This window comes from Geotrypetes seraphini, chromosome 3 (genome assembly GCF_902459505.1).
Source record: "Geotrypetes seraphini chromosome 3, aGeoSer1.1, whole genome shotgun sequence".
Taxonomy (NCBI): Eukaryota; Metazoa; Chordata; class Amphibia; order Gymnophiona; family Dermophiidae; genus Geotrypetes; species Geotrypetes seraphini.
In genome coordinates, this window is record NC_047086.1 from 407,551,663 (window position 1) to 407,570,344 (window position 18,682).

The following is an 18,682-nucleotide window of genomic DNA, read 5'->3' on the forward strand; positions in this document are numbered from 1 at the left end:
GGGAGCTGGCCTAGGTCCATGCCTTCCAAAGAAAATCTCTCCCAGGGGCTGTTTTGGAGTCTTGCGCAGTTTGCCTGCGTTCTGAGTCTGGGAACACTTTTTGACACGCAGCATGTACCTCAACAGTGCCAACCCCTGATGTAGCTATGAGCGAAACAGGGACTTCCCTGTTGGGTGTTTAGGCTTGCAGTTCCCTGGACCAGTGTGTGCTTTGGTGGACAACTCTAGAGTTTCAGGATTGCACGGTTTACAAGTTAAGTATGCAGAACTTTGAATTTGCACTTTGTGATTGCATTTTTTTATCAGGAGGGGTGAACTCTCGGCAACAGATCCCTTTAACTAGATGGACTGTGCAGTATAAGAGTGCACGATTGTAAGAACTATTCTGTGCCTTGAAGTGGAGTTTTTTTAACCAATGAAGCTGAACTGAAGTTTTTCTCCACTTATTTCACCTTTTTTGTCTTTGTATGACACTGACTCTGGTGGTTATAGGGGAGGGTTGTGTGAGAAGGGTCCCCTCAAGAGTTTGCATGAAAGAATATGACTGTTTGGCTTAGTAGTTGAAATCACCCATTTTATACTGTTGCCCAATGTGCCAGTTTTCCTAATCTCTGAAAACATTTCTTCGTCGGGTCATTTTGTCCCGGGGGACGGTAGTATAACCCTACCCATATATTCGTTCCCTTTACACATAGAATTTTTTATCCATATGGATTCCACACTGCTATCTATGTCATGCAGAATGATTATTTTATTTGATTCAATTCCCTCTTTAACATATAGCGCAACCCCCCCTCCAATTTGATCTATTCTTATCATTGCAATATAATTTGTACCCAGGTAGTGTCCCATTGATAGGCATCTCAGAGACTTGGTGCAAGGAGGACAGTTATATCTACCTCATCATTTAGTGCTATATACTCTCTCTCCTACTTCTAGCATTTGTATACAGACACTTCAAGTTGTGTTTTTTCCACGTAGCTATAGAATGCTGAGAAGATGATGGGGATACATTGACATCTTTACTCTGCTTCCCTCTTAAGCACTCTTGGCTTTCTTTCACCATTTTTGAAATCTCTCTATTGGGACTCCCTAAATGTTCTGGTTCACCAGTATCCTTCAAGGATACTCCACACCGAACCATCAGCTCCTGGGCCACAGTCAGCTTTCCCTCCCATCTTAGTTTAAAAGCTGCTCAAGTTTGGATGTTATAATGTTGTTTCCTAAGTTTTTTATAGAGCAGAACAGAATTCTGTGGTGTCCCTCCTTCCTGTTTTGTTTTTATTACAGTGCTACTTGATTGCTTTTGTACAAACCGAGGGGGCAGGAGCAGCTCCCTGGAAAGGAAATGTAGTTGGAAAACATGATTGACTTTTTTTCTGCAAGCAACTTGCTGGTTCTGATACAAGACCCTAGCATTCAAGGCCACTAGACAAGAAACATTATATACAAGAAACATTATATACAAGAAACATTATACTGTATAGTGTTTAAATCCTAACTGCAACATGCACCATCCCAAAATATAAACATTTGATTCATTTTTTTTAGGCGTGATTCCTTAAATGCACCACATAGGTTTTTACAGTTACATGTTAAAATACTGTATTTTTTTTGCAATATAAGACCATAAGACACACCTAGGTTTAGAGGAGGAAAACCAAGAAAAAAATCATTCTGAACCAAATTATATACTGATATATTGAATAAAATATACCAAGCTCTGCACCCTGTCCCCCCCTTCCCTCCTTGCCCTACCAGGCTTTGCACCCTGTCCACCCTCCCTGCCCTGTCCACCCCCCCTGTTGGTCTAGTGGTGGGGCTGGGAAAGGAGGGATCTGTTCCAGCCAACTAACAGTTTCTTTACACACACACACACACACACCCCGGTACCTTTTTAAATTCTGGTAGTCCAGCGGTGTATCGGCAGGAGTGAGCTTTCTGCACTCCTGCCCCTCGCTCGCTGAACGGCTGCCTCATCTATCTTGCGGCCAGCAGCGCACAAGTGCAGGAGCGAGCTTTTCACACTTCAGCTTGGCCCCGCGCCTCTTCTTGAATGGCTGCCGTCAGTTCTCACCGGTACAGTAGCATTCCTAGCAGGCTGCCGTCGGCCTCCGCAGCACGTGCCCTCTGTCGCAGTCCTGCCCCTCCTTTGACGTCACATTAAAAAATGTGGTCAAATCTGATGGCGACATATCATTAGGGACCTAGCCTTGAAAAAGCAGTTCCGTATGAAACATGCTGGTGTTAGTCATCCCTAACTGTGACCACTACATAAAAGCTAAGTACTAGCAGCTATGTATAATAAAGTTTAGAAAAGTATTTATATATAAATTAAAACACATCTAATAATGAAATTTAAAAGAAAAAAAAAAAAAAAAAATATATATATGTATATATATGATCCAGTGATGATAGAACACATAAAGCTCTGTGTAATGAGATACTATTGAACACAGAGTGGTGTTGCTGAGGTTCAAAGCTGATTGAAGGGTGTTTGATACGGGAGGGTACCTGAGTGGTGGTATCTTCTCTTTAAGAAACATAGAAACATGATGGCAGATAAAGGCCAAATGGCCCATCTAGTCTGCCCATCCACAGTAACCACTATCTCTTTCTCTCGCTGAGAGATCCCATGTGCCTATCCCAGGCCCTTTTGAATTCAGACACAGTCTCTGTCTCCACCACTTCTTCTGGGAAACTGTTCCACGCATCTGCCACCCTTTCTGTAAAAAAGCATTTCCTTAGATTACTCCGGAGCCTATCACCTCTTAACGTCATCCTATGCCCTCTCATTGCAGTTTTCTTTCAAATGAAAGAGACTCGACTCATGTGCATTTACATTATGTAGGTATTTAAACGTCTCTATCATATCTCCCCTTTCCTGCCTTTCCTCCAAAATATACAGATTGAGATCTTTTAAGTCTGTCCCCATACGCCTTATGATGAGGACCACATACCATTTTAATAGCCTTCCTCTGGACCGACTCCATCCTTTTTATATCTTTTTGAAGGTGTGGTCCCCAGAATTGTACACAATATTCTAAATGAGGTCTCATCAAAGTCTTATATAGGGACGTCAATACCTCCTTTTTCCTACTGACAATACCTCTTCCTTTGCAACCTAGCATCCTTCTAGCTTTCGCCGTCATCTTTTCAACCTGTTTGGCCACCTTAAGAGCATCGCATTCAATCACACCCAAGTCCAGCTCTTCTGTCGTGCACATAAGTTCTTCACCCCTAAACTGTACCAGTCCCTTGGGTTTTTGCATGTCTTAGCATTAAATTTTAGCTGCCAAATTTCAGACCATTCTTCAAGCTTCACCAGGTCTTTCTTCATATTGTTCGCACTATCCAGCCTGTCTACGCTATTTCAGATTTTGGTATCATCTTTGGTATCGGAGGCAAATCTTACCCTACAACCCTTCAGCTTCAAGCACCAACATTCTCAGGACGGAACACAAAAACATGCAACAACAATAATTAACACCACTCAGCAAGACACCACCACATGTCGACATGAACACACTGATATACCAAGGTTATGAAGCCTTACTGAGCTGTTTGTATGATGCTGCCAATGTAGGTACATGCATGGTGGCAAGTTCATGAACTTAATTGTCAGACCTCATATTCTTACAGGAAAACAGTCTCTTTCTATTAGAGGAGTGGCACCAGTAGAAATTTGTAGGATAGCTGTGGTCATCTCTTCACACACTTGAACACATTATAAATTAGATGTAGATGCATGTGTGGAGAATATGTTTGAAGCTGAAGTCCTCTATAGGTTCTGGACTGGTCTGGTAAGGAAAATAAGGAAGAAGAATTTAGATGGGATCCATCGCTGCAGCTGCTCTTTCATTCTTCAGGTCACGGGCAGCGTGAGTGAAGTAAACGCGCTGCCTTCCACAGCTGGAAGCTTTCCCTCTGTTACTGCTTCCTGGTCCCGCTTAGGCACAAAGCATTAGCAGAGGAAAAGCTTCATTCATGCTGCCAGTGGCCTGAAGGGTGCAAGTATACTGCCATATCATATTCAGTGGAGGAGAGGAACGTGGTGGTGGGGTCATTAGAGAAATGCTGAACTGCGGAGGATGGAGACGAAAGAAAGATGCCAGACCTCCGGGGGAGGGAAGGGAAACAGAAGGGGAGGACAGAGATGGAAGATGGATGGTTAGCACAAAGAAAGAAGAAAATGACAAATGGGCAGGGGACCCTGACAAGCGTGTTATCAGAAGACAAACAGAAACCAGAACCTGGGACCAACATGATTTGAATAATGACCAGATAACAAAAGGTAGAAAATTTTTTTTTATTTTCTGTTTTGTAATTACAATATGTCAGATTTGAAATGTGTATCCTGCCAGAGCTATTGTTAGACTGCAAACATGAGCTAGGACTTAACAGAGAGGAAAAGTCTTTTTTTGTTTGTTTGTTTACACCACAGCGCCAGTGTAGGTAGGAGAGGGCAAAGGGGGTGGGGTGGGTAAACCCACCAGGATGTTTGAAAAAAATACCCAATTGGCCAGGAAAATCGAATCGAAAAATTTATTCAATAAGCTGAATCGAATTGAAAATTTTTTTCCTGAGTCGGGCAGCACTTATGAGTGATGCAGGCAGTCACGAAGTTTCTTAAAACTTAAAATGACAGTACACTTTTCATACTGTCCGTACTGGGCTCTGTGGATAACTTCACCCATATGTGAGAATATCTGCCTACTGTCTCCGCAAAGCACCTATTATCCCAGGACAAGCAGGCAGCATATTCTCACGTATGGGCGACATCATCCATGGAGCCCCGATGTGGACAGCTGCAAAAGCGCTTTTGCTTTAAGAACTTTAGAAAGTTTGCGACTGACCACACCAGGTGCTTACCGCCTGACGTAGGCACGTGTCTCCTCAGTTCTCTGTTTTCCGCGGAGGTACGAAGTTGTGTTAGTGGGTATACCTAAAAAAACTGTAAAAAAAATTAAGAATAGTGCAGAACACAGCCGTCCGCGTAATATTCGGACTAAAGAAAAGCGAGCATGTTAGCCCCTACTACAAACTGCTACACTGGTTACCAATAGAGGCACGAATAATGTTCAAGTTTTCTTGCTTATGCTTTAAACTGGTGTGGGGAACGGCCCTTACCTATTTCTTGCCACATTTCAAGCTACACATTCCCAGTAGGACAACCAGAAACTCCAATCTTTTTGCCTACCCAAGGATCACTGATTGCAAATACAGGTCCTTTATGGACAGAACTTTGAAGTCTCAAGATAGCAAACAGCAGACCTGGCTAGGCATCTACATTAACAGAGCAAGGCTGACCTACGTCGCATTTCGGAAAGAAATTAAGACAGCACTATTCAACAGATTTATCTCCTAATCAGATACCAGTTCTAAATGATTAACTCCATGCTGATAACTTGAGAAATACGTGTACTGTACTAACTGTATTGTATCGTATTGTATTTTACTAATTGTAATCTGTAATTCACTGACTGTATCATCCTCGCCATTTGTATTCTGTAATTCACTGACTGTCCAGCTCTCTTCACTGTGAACCGCCTAGAAGTCGTAAGATTATGGCGGTATAGAAGAAATAAAGTTATTATTATTATTATTCTGTGTACTTTTTTGCCTTCCTGCTTGTGAAAACTTTGACTTTTTCCCTTTGGGATTTTTTCTCTTTTCTACATTAAATTTAAAGAGAGCTTTCATTCCTTTCTTTTCTTTCTTGCCGTTTCTGATGGTGGGGCCTTTGCCTCCGCCTTAGCCCTCAGGTTTTGATTTGGCTGAGGTGGTTTCCCTCCCATGTCCCGCCCATTAACCGGCTTTAAAAAGTGTGGAAGGTGCCAGCACACTCTCTCTCTTGCCGATCCCCACAAGTGGTGTATCCAGTGCCTGAAGCATTTCATCAAAAATCATCGTCTTCAACAGAAACAACTATTCAATACCATGGATGCTTCACAGGTACCTTCGACACTATCCAAGCCCTCGACATCTAAGGCATCACCATCGTCAGAGGTACCTGCTTCCATGCCGGTGTCACAGTCTATAGTTTCGTCAGGAAAGCCAGCTAAGAAGTCACCAGCTTCCCAGATGGGGTCTCAGGCCATAAAGGTATAGAGTCAATTTGTACCGGCCAAACAGAGACCTTTAATGCAGGTCGCTTCCACTTCAAGAGGTGCATCTTCTTTGATGTCATCCTCACTTGAGCGAGCATCAGTGGTACCGGCATCCACACCCCAGGTATTGGTGCAGGCTTTTAAAGAGAAGCTCGTGCTCTCTTTAAGTTGGAGTTTGGGGACATGTTCCAGATGCTCACTCCCATGTCAGCTCCACCGGTACCGGCCCAGCCTGAGCGGTGCTCCATGCGAGATGCATTGACCACTGCTGCCTCATTGGTATCGCCTCTGCGGCACCTATCAATGTCATCGAGCCATGCTTCTCAACATCGGTCTCCTACACTGAAGCGTCGCTTCTCCAAGCATGGGACACCTTCACCGAAGCGTAGCTCCTCGAAGCATCGGACACCTTCACCGAAGCGTCGCTTCTCGAAGCATCGGACACCTTCACCAAAGTGTCGCTCCTCTAGGTACCGATCAACTTCCTTGGAGCGTATGCATAAGAAGCAATATTCCTCTGGGCATAGATCTAGTTATTCCAGACATTCATCTCCACACCCTCCATCTTCCAAATCTGGCAAACATTCTACAAAATCCAAGCATCTTTCTCCTGCATGCTCGGACAAGCGTAAGTGATCTGTATCACCTGTTTCTTCGGCTCGGTACAGTTTCAAAAGAAGGTATCGTTCTTCCTCCATTCCTGAAGATTTAGATATCCATCTTCAGTCCATTCATGAGGCCTCCCCTTCTTCCATGGAATCTTTTGGTTCCCATGCGGAGTATTCTCCTTGGTCCACTTCCCATCAGCAACCTTCACCTTCTGAACCAGTCTCATTTATCCGATTCATTAGGCAGATGGGTAAGGACCTGGAAGTAAAGTTGAAGGTGGACTCCAAGTATTCCAAGGAGTATATGGAAGCTAGAGAATGACACAGGGAAAAAATCTGTCCCCAGACCACCGTCCCCTTCATCGCCCCGTCCCCACCATCCCCTTCACTGCCCCGTCTCTGCCCCGCTGTCCCCATCCCCGCAGTATCCATTCAAGCCTCAGTACTGCAATATTTAGCTTATTCCTTCCTTAAAAAATCAAAGTTCTGGTTGTTGAACTAGAGAAAGAAATGTTCAGCTGGCAGGGCTTTGTTTATAAATTTTTATCAACATAACTAATATACTACTTTATCATAAAGAAAAAAAAAAAACCTTTGTTGTCTGGTTTCTCTTTTCCATATCTTCTCATTCAATTCCTTCCATCCACAGTCTCTCTTCTCTCTCCATCTTTCATATGCTCTGTTACTGTGCCTCTCCCTTCCCCCTCCCCCAAATTAGTCTGGCACCCATCTTCTTCCCTCTGCTCCCCCCATAGTCTGACATCTGTCTTCTTCCCTGCCAGCATCTTCTCCCCACTCTCTGTTCCCCATTTCCCTTCAGCGTCTTCTCCCCACTCTCTGTTCCCCATTTCCCTTCAGCGTCTTCTCCCCACTCTGTCTTCCCCATGTCCTTTCAGCGTCTTCTCCCCACTCTGTCTTCCCCATGTCCTTTCAGCATCTTCTCCCCATGTCCTTTCAGCATTTTTCCCCACTCTGTCTTCCCCATGTCCTTTCAGCGTCTTCTCCCCACTCTGTCTTCCCCATTTCCCTTTAGCGTCTTCTCCCCACTCTGTCTTCCCCATTTCCCTTCAGCGTCTGTTCCCCACTCTGTCTTCCCCATTTCCCTTCAGCGTCTGTTCCTCTCCACCCCACCTTTCCTCCCTTTCTCTCTTCCTGCCCCTTACCTTCGTGGCGCTTTCTCCGCTCCCCCCTGAAATGAGAACACCTCTTAGCACCCCCCCCCCGGACAACAAGTCCCGGTCCGACAGGCAGAAGGGGTGTTTCCTGCTTGCAGCGCAGTGAGCACACAACTGTGCCGACAAACCTCCCTGCCCCTTATCTTCAGTCGGCAGTTTCTAAATTGCTTTCCTAAAGAGCAGCTGGAGCTTTGAAGTTGCATATGGCTGCCGGATAGGTCGTCTCTGATGCAACTTCCGGTTGCGTCAGAGATGACCTTTAGGGCAGCCACACGTAGCTTCAACGCTCCGGCTGCTCTGTAGGAAAGCAATTTAGAAATCGCCAGACGAAGGTAAGGGGCAGGGAGGGAGTAGGGAGATATTTGGACTGGGTGGCAGCAGCAGTGATCAGTAAGGAGGGAGGGAGTGCGATAGGTGACCGTGTGCGTTCCCTCCCTTCACTGTGGGGACAAGGCCATTCACTGCTCACGGGACGGTGAATGGCCTTGTCCCCATAGCCACAGTGAACACAGTTTTTCCCCCACAGTTTTGGCGGGTTACCCGTGGCTAGCCATGGGTAACAGCCACCGTGTCATTCTATAATGGAAGCCTTAGATATCAAGCATCCTCCTAAGGAGTTACTCAAACTTCCTCTGCATGGCATTCTGAAGGAGACTATTCATAGGAACTGGGAATCCCCTTATGCTATTCCAGCAACCCCTAGAAAGCTGGACCCTCAGTATAAGATTATCCCTATCCCTGGTTTTGACAAGCCTCAGTTTTCTCACCATTCTCTGGTAGTGGAGTCCACTCTGAAGAAATTTGCCCCTTCTAAGGCCTATGCCACTGTACCTCCAGGTTAGGTTAGGCCGATAGATAAATTTGGGAGACATCTATACCAGAATGATATGCTGGCTAATAGAGTCCTCAATTACAACTTTTTATTTTGCTTCCTATTTGAAATACTGAATTAAGATCATGCCAACTTACTTCAAATACCTGCCTTCACATCGACAGATTTTAAGCATACGTTTCACTCTTTCACACAGCTCTGGCAGCATCTGGTGCAGTCCTCCTATGATGCTTTTGAGCTGTCGTCTAGTCTCGGCAATCTCCGTGACCATGAGAAGGCTTGCATGGCTGAGAGTGGCAGATACGGATCCTAACCTTCAAGATCGGTTAACCAATATCCCTTGCCTGGGAGATGAACTGTTTGGGGACATGATTGAAAATGCAACTAAGTTTTCGGAGCATGAAAAATCTTTTAACTCGTAGCTGAGGCCTAAATCTAAATCTTCAGCCTCCAAAGCTTACAAACCATCTTCCTCATACCAGAGGCATTGTACCCCAAAGTCTGCTCCTCTGTCTAGACCACAGCAGAAAAAGCAGCGTCAACAACATTCACAAAAGTCTCAGACTCCTGCTGCTCCCAAGTCAAATCAGCCTTTCTGACCATCTCCTGGAGCGCATAATTTCAATCAATATATCTCTGTCTCTCCCTCTTCCCATCAGGGGTTGTCTGCTTCACTACTATCATTGATGGCAACTTGATCACCTCTGATCTCTGGGTTCTCAATATCATTCGAGAAGGTTATTCTCTTCATTTCCTTCACATTCCTCCATATCCTCCAAGAGAGTTTCCTTCCAACCCTCTTCAGTCCTCTCTTCTTCTACAGGAAGTCGAAGCTCTGTTCTTTCTCAATGCCATCAAGAAGGTTCCTTTGGACTAGCAGAACACGGGGTTTTATTTCCTTGTCTTGAAGAAGGGGGGTGGGTGGTCTTTAGCCGATATTGGACCTCAGAGCCCTCAACAAATTTCTCATCAAAGAAAAATTTTGGATGCTGTCCCTGGACATCGTATACTTGGACTTCAGCAAAGCATTCGATAGCGTACCACACCGCAGGTTGTTGAGCAAGATGAGCTCTATAGGATTGGGAGACACATTGACAGCATGGGTTGGGGACTGGCTTGGAGGTAGGCTTCAGAGGGTGGTGGTGAACAGCACCCCCTCCGAAACAACGGAAGTGATCAGTGGAGTGCCGCAGAGCTCGGTCTTGGGCCCAATCCTTTTCAACATCTTCATAAGGGACTTGGCTGAGGGGCTTCGAGGTAAAATAACGTTATTCGCTGATGACGCAAAACTATGCAATGTAGTAGGCAAGAACACAAGAGACAAAAAACTGGTGCCTGTCGATAACTCAATGCCTGACAGTATGGTGCACGACCTACTCCTACTGGAGCGCTGGTCCAGGTCCTGGCAATTATGTTTCAATACCGAAAAATGTAAAGTCATGCACCTTGGCAGCCAAAATCCATGCAGGACTTAAACCCTTAATGGTGAGATCCTAGCGAGGACTATAGCAGAACATGACTTAGGGGTGATCATCAGTGAGGACATGAAGACTGCCAAGCAAGTGGAGAAAGCTTCATCTAAGACAAGACAAATCATAGGTTGTATACGTAGGAGTTTCGTCAGCCGTAAGCCTGAAGTCATTATGCCTTTGTATAGATCCATGGTGAGACCCCATCTGGAATACTGTGTACAATTCTGGAGGCCGCATTACCGCAAAGATTTGCTGAGACTTGAGTCGGTTCAGCGAATGGCCACCCGGATGGTCTCGGGACCAAAGGATCTCCCGTATGAGGAATGGCTGAATAAATTGCAGCTGTACTCACTTGAGGAACGCAGAGAAAGGGGGGACATGATCGAGACGTTCAAATATCTCATGGGCCGTATTAAGGTGGAAGAGGATATCTTCTTTTTCAAGGGCCCCACGGCAACAAGAGGGTATCCGTGGAAAATCAGGGGCAGGAAACTACACAGTGATACCAGGAAATACTTCTTCACCGAAAGGGTGGTTGATTGCTGGAATAATCTTCCGCTACAGGTAATTGAGGCCAGCAGCGTGCCTGATTTTAAGACAAAATGGGATCGTCATGTGGGATCTCTTCACAGGGAAAGGTAGGGGAGGGTTATTGCGGTGGGCAGACTTGATGGACCTTGGCCCTTATCTGCCGTCTGTTTCTATGTTTCTACCGTCCTTGTATCCGCTTCTGAATCACAACGGTTGGTTATGCTCTCTGGATCTCAAGGAGGCTTACACTCACATTCCCATTCACTCAGCCTCTCACAAGTTTCTCAGATTTCGGGTGGGAAATCAGCATTACCAATACAAGGTTCTACCTTTTGGCCTTGCGTTCTCTCCCACAGTTTTCATGACATGCTTGGTAGTAGTGGCAGCAGCCTTGCAAAATCATGGATTCTGGGTTTTTCCATATCTGGACGATTGGCTCATCAAAGACCCTGCGTCTCAAGTGGTTACAGTAGTGACCCAACAAACTATACTATTCTTTTAAAATTTGGGATTCGAAATCAATTTTCCCAAATCTCAACTGCAGCCTTCTCAGATTCTACTGTTTATTGGAGCTCTTCTAAATACTGTGCGACTCAGAGCATTCCTTCCCCAGCAGTGTCAGGATGCTCTAATATAACTTTGCCACCAAGTGTCCATCCTTCCCTCACTCTCAGCGAGACACATGATGGTTCTTCTAGGTCACATGGCCTCTACAGTTCACGTGACTCCTTTTGCCAGACTTCACCTAAGGATTCCTCAGTAGACTCTGGCTTCTCAATGGTCGCAGGCTCTTGACCTGCTCTCCCATTACATTACAATAACATTTTCGGCAATCTCTTCAATAGTGGATGCTCTCTTTCAATCTTTCCAGAGGTTTGGCAGTTCCAAACGCCTCCTCACCAGAGGGTTCTCAAGACAGATTCCTCGACCTACGCAAGGGGAGCTCACCTAAATGGTCTCTGTACTCGAGGACATTGGTCCGCCACAGATCATTGACATCACATAAATCTGTTGGAACTCAGAGCGATTTTCAATGCTCGGGAGCCAGCACCCAGCAGCAGCGCCAAATCGCGCTCCTGCTGCTCAGCGGTCGAAGAAACGATCTCGCGGCAGCCAGTTAGCAGCGGGGCAGGAACTTGGAAAGTTCGCTCCTGCCCGCTGCACCTCCACTGGGGATCGGCAGATGAGGCTAGGGCAGGGTGCAGAGCCTGGCGGTGGCAACCAGAAATAATTCTGGGAGTGGGCATTGGCTCGAATATAGTTTTGGGCCCAAAAATCCCGGTTTATATTCGATTATATATGGCATATTTTGGCAGACCTGTGTGCAGCTGATGTTTGGGATCTGAGTGCTTTAATTCACCCTTCCACGAAGCAATAGAAAGCCTTCTCACAGGTGCAATCTGAATATTCCCTTCCCTCATTTCAATTTTTTGCCTGGGTTCAATTGAGGTCGACAATTCGCCGCAGTGCCATTTCTATCTCCACTTTGCAATCACTACCAGAAATTTACCAATTCCAAGTCAAACTTATGTCCGCTGGTCATGTAGTTTCTAGCCTCTACAAGTATTTCAAAGGTGTACTTTATCCAAATCTGGTGGTCCTTGGACATTGGTGAGGAAATTTCTGATGACTCTTGGCGTCTCTTATGCCGTAATATGTTTAAATCTTCTAGGTCAGCTTCCACTGTCAGTCCCTATTTTTTATGCTTCATAGAGCCTTCTGGATGCCTATAAAATCCTCATACACTGATAGGACAGTACCTTCTTCCTGTTGGTCCTGCTCCCTTGCCTCTGGCTTGCTATGGCACATGCTCTTTGATTACCCCTTTTCTCATAAGTACTGTTGGTAAAATATGCCAAGTCTCTATCCCTCTATCTTATAAATTATAGTTTTGAAAAGTGTATGCTTCTCTGATCTTCTTTCTGATGATGACTGTAAATTGCTTGATACTTTATTGGCAGTTGCCTTAAAAGTCGTATGCTCTTCCTGGAAGGACTTAAAGCAACTATCTTACAACAAATAGTGGAACTTTCTCTGTTTAACTTATAGATATGAATTTTACGTTGCAAAAAAATCAGATTTTATGTATGTCTTCTCGTGTAAATGGTCAACATTGAAAGAGTTTCTCACTTTGTTACACTCTGGGACTTGAACATGTAATGGGCCTATAACTTTCCTTTGTTCAACCGTTGTCTATACACTCCTCCCTCCTTTTTCGCGGTTTCGGCACCCGTGGTTTTGACTATTTGTGGTTTTTGGTGCCGGGACCCCCCTAGTGAGTCGACCTTACCTGGTGGTCTAGTGGCGACGTGAGGCAGGAGCGATCTTCCTACACTTCTGCCCCATGCAGAGCCGTCATCGAGAATGGCCACTGTGAGTTCCCGTGGTCTCACAAGACTACAACGGGAACTCACAGCAGCCATTTTCGATGACGGCTCTGCACAGGGCAGGAGTTAGGACGATCGCTCCTGCCCTGCGTCACCGCTAGACCACCAGGTAATGTCTGGGACGCAGAAGGAAGGCAGGGGTGGGTCAGTCGGCCTAAAAGTTATTTGCAAATTTTCCATATTTGCGGGCCGGCTCTGCCCCTAACCCCCGCGAATATGGAGGGAGAGTGTATTGTATTTACCTCTCCTTTATTCCTTAGAATGATTTCTTCTTGTCATGCTTGATGTTGTTTGTGTCTTTAAAATGCAAATAAAATAAACTAAGACTAAAAAAAAGCCAACACTCCCACCATCCCATTCTGGTTAGCTTGGAGGTCACCCATATGTGAGAATATGCTGCCTGCTTGTCTTGGGATAAAGCATAGTTATCCAGGGACCGCAGGTAGATATTCTCACAACCCACCCACCTCCCCTGGTTGTCTTCTTAGCTGGCTATCTGAACTGAGGAGATGCGCGCCTACATTGGGCGGGAAGGCGATCGCTAATGCGCGGTGCGGTCATTCACAAACTTTCTAAAGTTCTTAAAGCAAAAGCTCTTTTGCAGCTATCTTCATCAGGGCTCCGTGGATGACGTCACCCATAAGTGAGAATATCTGCCTGCTGTTCCTGGATGACGCCTGTTACGGTAAGTAACTGTGCTTTTTGGAAGGTGAGGGAGCAAACTTTGGAAGGATCTTCTCACACTGAAGGTTATGATGCATGCATAGTCATGGCTAGTGCTCATGGATGAATAGAAAATCTGATCTGTCATTTGGTAAGTTTCCAGAAACACGTTCTCAGAACATGTGATTTTTAGTATGTAAATTTATAAAATGCATGATTGGTCATATCCAAGAACAGTTTTGATAGCGTATCTATTTCTATCTGTACAGAATTTCCTAACTGTTTTCATTTGTTCCTAATCCTTTGGTACTAACTATAATCTTTATTTATACATTCTGTTTGAATGCTGATTTTGTTGCTTTATTAGATCCCTTTTTTTCTCTCTCCTTTTTTGTCCTGCTTCTGTTGCTTTTTTCCATCTTCTGTCTAGCTCCATCTTTCAACAACTCATTGTATAGCACTTCACTTCCGGATTACTCCAGCTGTCAAGTTCCTTCAGCACCACCTCCATCTTATGCTAAAGTCATTTCAACTCCAGTATCTTCCCGTTGTACAGATTCTACTCTTAGTTATGCCACAGTGACCTCTGCGCCTATTAATTCAACCCCTCCAACACCTCCACTTAGACACTCAGCATCACGTTTTGCTACATCTTTAGGTTCTGCCTTCCACCCTGTACTTCCCCATTATGCGACAGTACCTCGTGCTGTAAACAAATCATCTCGACCTTCTTCACCAGTAAACATTACCCCTCCACCTGCTCCTCCACCTCCACCTACAAAGCCCATCACTTGGTCAGCGCCAAGCTTTGCACCCCTTCCTCCATCTCCTCCTGTAATGATTAGCAGCCCTCCAGGTAAAGCTACAGGCCCAAGACCTCTTCTTCCAGTTTCTGCCTCCAGTCAGTTATCTCAAATAGCCCTATCTTCTGCTGCACCTAATGGATTTCCAGATAATATAACTTATTCAGTTCCTTCATCTGCTACCTCTGCCCCACCACCTCCTCCATTACCACCATTTCCACCTTTCCAACTCTCTGCATCTCAGTGCACATCCATTTCCCCAAATGCTTCTCTTCCCTCAACTCCCTCATCCCAGCCCAGCCTTCTCCCGTCTCCCTCTGCAGCTTCCCCTGCTTCTGTTGAGAACTCTCTAAACTATGTGCTGGGAGATTCCTCAGCTTCTGAGCCAATCTTGCAGGCAGCCTCTCAGCCGACTGAAACTCCAAGCCAGCAGGGTAAGGCCTTTCTGTTACTGCTACTAATGAACTAATCAGGGCATGCACTCAATAAACACTGACAATTTGATTTGTTGCTTGAAGATAGTCTTGGAAGTTGCTTTAAAATTGAAACTGCGGAAAAATACTGTACATTTGCAAACATTTTGCAAGTGTCATACTAAGTTATTATACGGGATGTAATGCTTGTTTGGAACTTCAATTATAAAAGGTTGAGAGCTGTTGGTCTCTAATGCTTTTCAGTTTAAATGTATTCATTATCTTTAATATTAAATAGGTAGCTTACCTATCAAATAGATTATTGATCTTAGAATACAAAACGAACCACATTCTTACTAGCTGTATATAAACTGAATTATTTCTGATGGCATGCAGTATCTATATATGTGTAAGATTTTTTTGGCCCACGAGAAGTCCATCCATTGATTCTTAGGATTCATGTTGACATATTTAAATCATGGTGTAACACTAACATTGAAATTGGACATTTTCCTATGCACGAAGTTGATGGTAAACCAGTTTGTGCAGTTCAAAAATAAATTAATAGTAAATGTAATATGTCAATGTTTCTCTAATTTAAAGAAAAACAGCTTCAACAGAGGCACACATGGGTCATGTGGTTTGCATTATATGCACATGAAACATCTAAAGTGCTTTCCAGAAGAATCTGAACATCTGAAGGAACCCTCATGATGATCCAATTTACGTTGTCCTCATAGGAGCATTGCTTTGCATTTTTGACTTAGTTGCCTCATTTTCTTATTTTTCTCAAGGTCATATTTTGTAGTTCTTAAGACCAGATATGCTGCTTATTTTCTGTCAGGAAAGAAATGCTTAGTACATCTAGTCATTAGCCCACATACCGGACTGGAAGTGCTGAAATATCTTTTTAAAACTTTAGTGGTGGTCACAGCAGTCTTTCTGTTTCACCAAACTGTATTGAGTTAGGCTTGCAGACCACTTGGGTTTCTGAAGAGTACATTGACTTTCAGTAATTTCATCACCAGTATAAAGATTGATGCAGTCTTGGAATTTATCAATATTCTCTCTCTCCGCAGTCTCTTCTACACATCCCCATATGGCACATTTAAAAATATTTACAACAAAGTACCGTATTTTTTGCTCCATAAGACGCACCTTACCATAAGACCCCAGATTTAGAGAAGGAAAACAAGGAAAAAACCCATTCTGAACCAAATTGTATATTTAATATATACCTGACACTTTTAAATTGCACCCCAGCCCCTCAAATCAATCAATCATCACTTTTACGTACCCCCCAGCACCTTTAAATTCCATCCCAGCCCCCCCCCCCCAGAGGTACCTTTAAATTTTGGAGGTCGGTGGATGGCTGCCTGCTGTTTGTTGGGGCCCGCGGCGCACAAGCGCACTAACGCCTGGGCCCGCAACACTCCCTAATTGTGCCGGTCGCTGGTGCTTCACAGGGCAACTGCCTGCTGATTACCGGCACGTCGGGGCCAGCGGCGCACAAGCTCAGTTCTCGGCAGCCATTCAGAAGTGGCGCATGCCCACGCAGCAGCGTGCTTGTGCGCCGCTGGCCCCGATGTGCTGGTAATCAGCAGGCAGCCACCCTGCGAAGCACCAGCAATCGGCACAATTAGGGAGTGTCACGGGCCCAGGCATTAGCCACCAGACTTGTGTATGTGTAAGCTAGACAAAAGGCCCTAAATTGTCCTTTCCTTCTGAGGCAGTATATGGCGTAAGAAATTGCAGACTGTTTTCAGAAATCCTTGGCCTCTTTCTAAGTTCATAGTCAGCTAAAATAGGCCTCCTCCCTGGCATTGGGAACGGGGGCAGGAAGACATTCCCCCTCCACTGTGCTGAGTGTCAAAGACCCAGTGGGTTTACTGGGATGTAAAAAGATGTTCAAATTCCCATTCCAGTTGCAGACCTACTAGATGTCTGTCCCAGGGTAGAGAAGAACAGAGAATGCTCTCTTCTGGAGAGCCGTTTTTCCCTGAGAAAGGGGAGATCTACCCCTTGGAGGGGAGGAATCCCCCCCTCCCACTTGGCAATTTGTTTAGGCAGGAGGAGGAGGCCTCTCTTAAATGCTTGCAGAAGAATACTCCTCCGTTCTAAAGTTCCATGTGGTCAAACACATCCCACCAGGGGAAGAACGGAAGGGATTCTATTCCAAGTACTTCTTGTGCCCATGGGGGTGGATTTTTTCCCATCCTAGACCTAAGGATCCTGAACAAATACCTAATCAAAAAGTTCAGGATTTCAAGATGGAAAGGGGATAGGACTTGATAAATAGAAACCTGATGACAGATAAAGGCTAAATGGCCCATCTAGTCTGCCCATCCGCAGTAACCATTATCTCTTCCACCTTTTTGTGGTTTCTTTGAAGTGGTTTACAAATTATATACAGGTACTTATTTTGTACCTGGGGTAATGGAGAGTTAAATAACTTGCCTAGAGTCACAAGGAGACCTAGTTCCCAGGTTCTGAGGCTACTGCACCAACCACTAAGCTACTCCTCCAATTATCTGCTATCTGTATTTAAATGATGCTTATATTCGTTTCTCCCCCGGTTAGAGGATGCAAACTAAAAAAACACCATGAGCATCTTCTCTCACATCAGGCTGCTCTATGGGGTAAAGACCTAGAACAACTCCTATTGCCCACCACTTATGAGGTATTCAGGAAACGCCTCAAAACCCACTTATTCCTGAAATACCTAGACAGCTGACCCACTTCCCTCCTTACCCTTTCTTGCCCTTTCTCCCCATTGTTCCCACATCCCTTAAGTTAACTCAACTTGTACATCAACTCAACTTGTACCGCATAGAACTTAAAGGTATTGCGGTATATAAACTGTTATTCTTTAGCACTCTCCAGACCAGTAGAGGTTAACTTTACGAATGGGTATATATCTAATCATGACCAGCAGGTGGAGACTGAAAACAAAACTGTGGGACAGTATATCCTATCCCCTTTTCTCTATTTCCCTCAGTCTTCTTTCAGTCTCCAGCAGGTGTTGAGTGATCTGTACCCATCTCCCTTGGTAGGGCTGTTGGAATTTGTTTAAGGGGTTTGTTGTCCCTGTTTTTAGCCGGACGGAGCTTGGGCGGGCCCTGTTTGGGGGTTCGTCCGACCTCGGGGGTGTCAAACCCGGCGGGTCTCAAGCGGGGTCCCTCCCCCCACTTCCTCCACCTCCCCACATTTTTTTAGAGGAGCCTCAGCAGTAAGCCTTGCCCCCTAAATCAAGCAAGGCATATTGCTTCGAGAGCCTGTGGAGTCTGTTCTGTAAAAAAAAAAAAAAAATCCTGAGGTAGTGCTGGTCTGGAGGGTTGTTTCCCTTTAAGAAAACTGTATTTTTCTGTATTTTTTCATCTAACCGGCACTTTTTTCTAGCTAGGTCGCGTATGGAGCAATTGTGCCCTTCTCCGGGGGAGGGGGACACAATTAGGTCCAGCCGCGAGGCACTCGCGGCCGGCCTGAACTCGGCGGTTTGGGTCGGTGAGGTGGTGGAGCTCCGTCGGCAGCGGCTGCAGGCGCCCAGAGCTCCCCGCCGATGGTGCCTCGCGAGTCGGCTTGGAGCAGTGGGGAAGCCCGGTCTTCTGCAACCGCCCACGGAGGGATTCGCCGAAAGATTCCCTCTCAGCTGATTTTTTGACAGCTGATGCCGACTTGCCTGTTTTAG

The 18,682-nt window shown here is 45.3% G+C and overlaps 1 protein-coding gene across 4 annotated transcripts in view; it reads left to right on the forward strand.

Annotated features, from left to right (window-relative positions):
• The window catches only part of ENAH (ENAH actin regulator), a 274,229-nt gene that overhangs the window by 126,070 nt on the left and 129,477 nt on the right, over positions 1–18,682 (forward strand). Inside the window, exon 6 of one of the 4 annotated variants that reach the window (XM_033936563.1) lies at positions 14,209–15,015. The exons of the other annotated variants lie outside the window; for them this stretch is intronic. Within the exon in view, the coding sequence (XP_033792454.1) occupies positions 14,209–15,015 (807 nt within the window). The remainder of the gene's footprint in view (positions 1–14,208; positions 15,016–18,682) is intronic. 4 annotated transcript variants of the gene reach the window in all.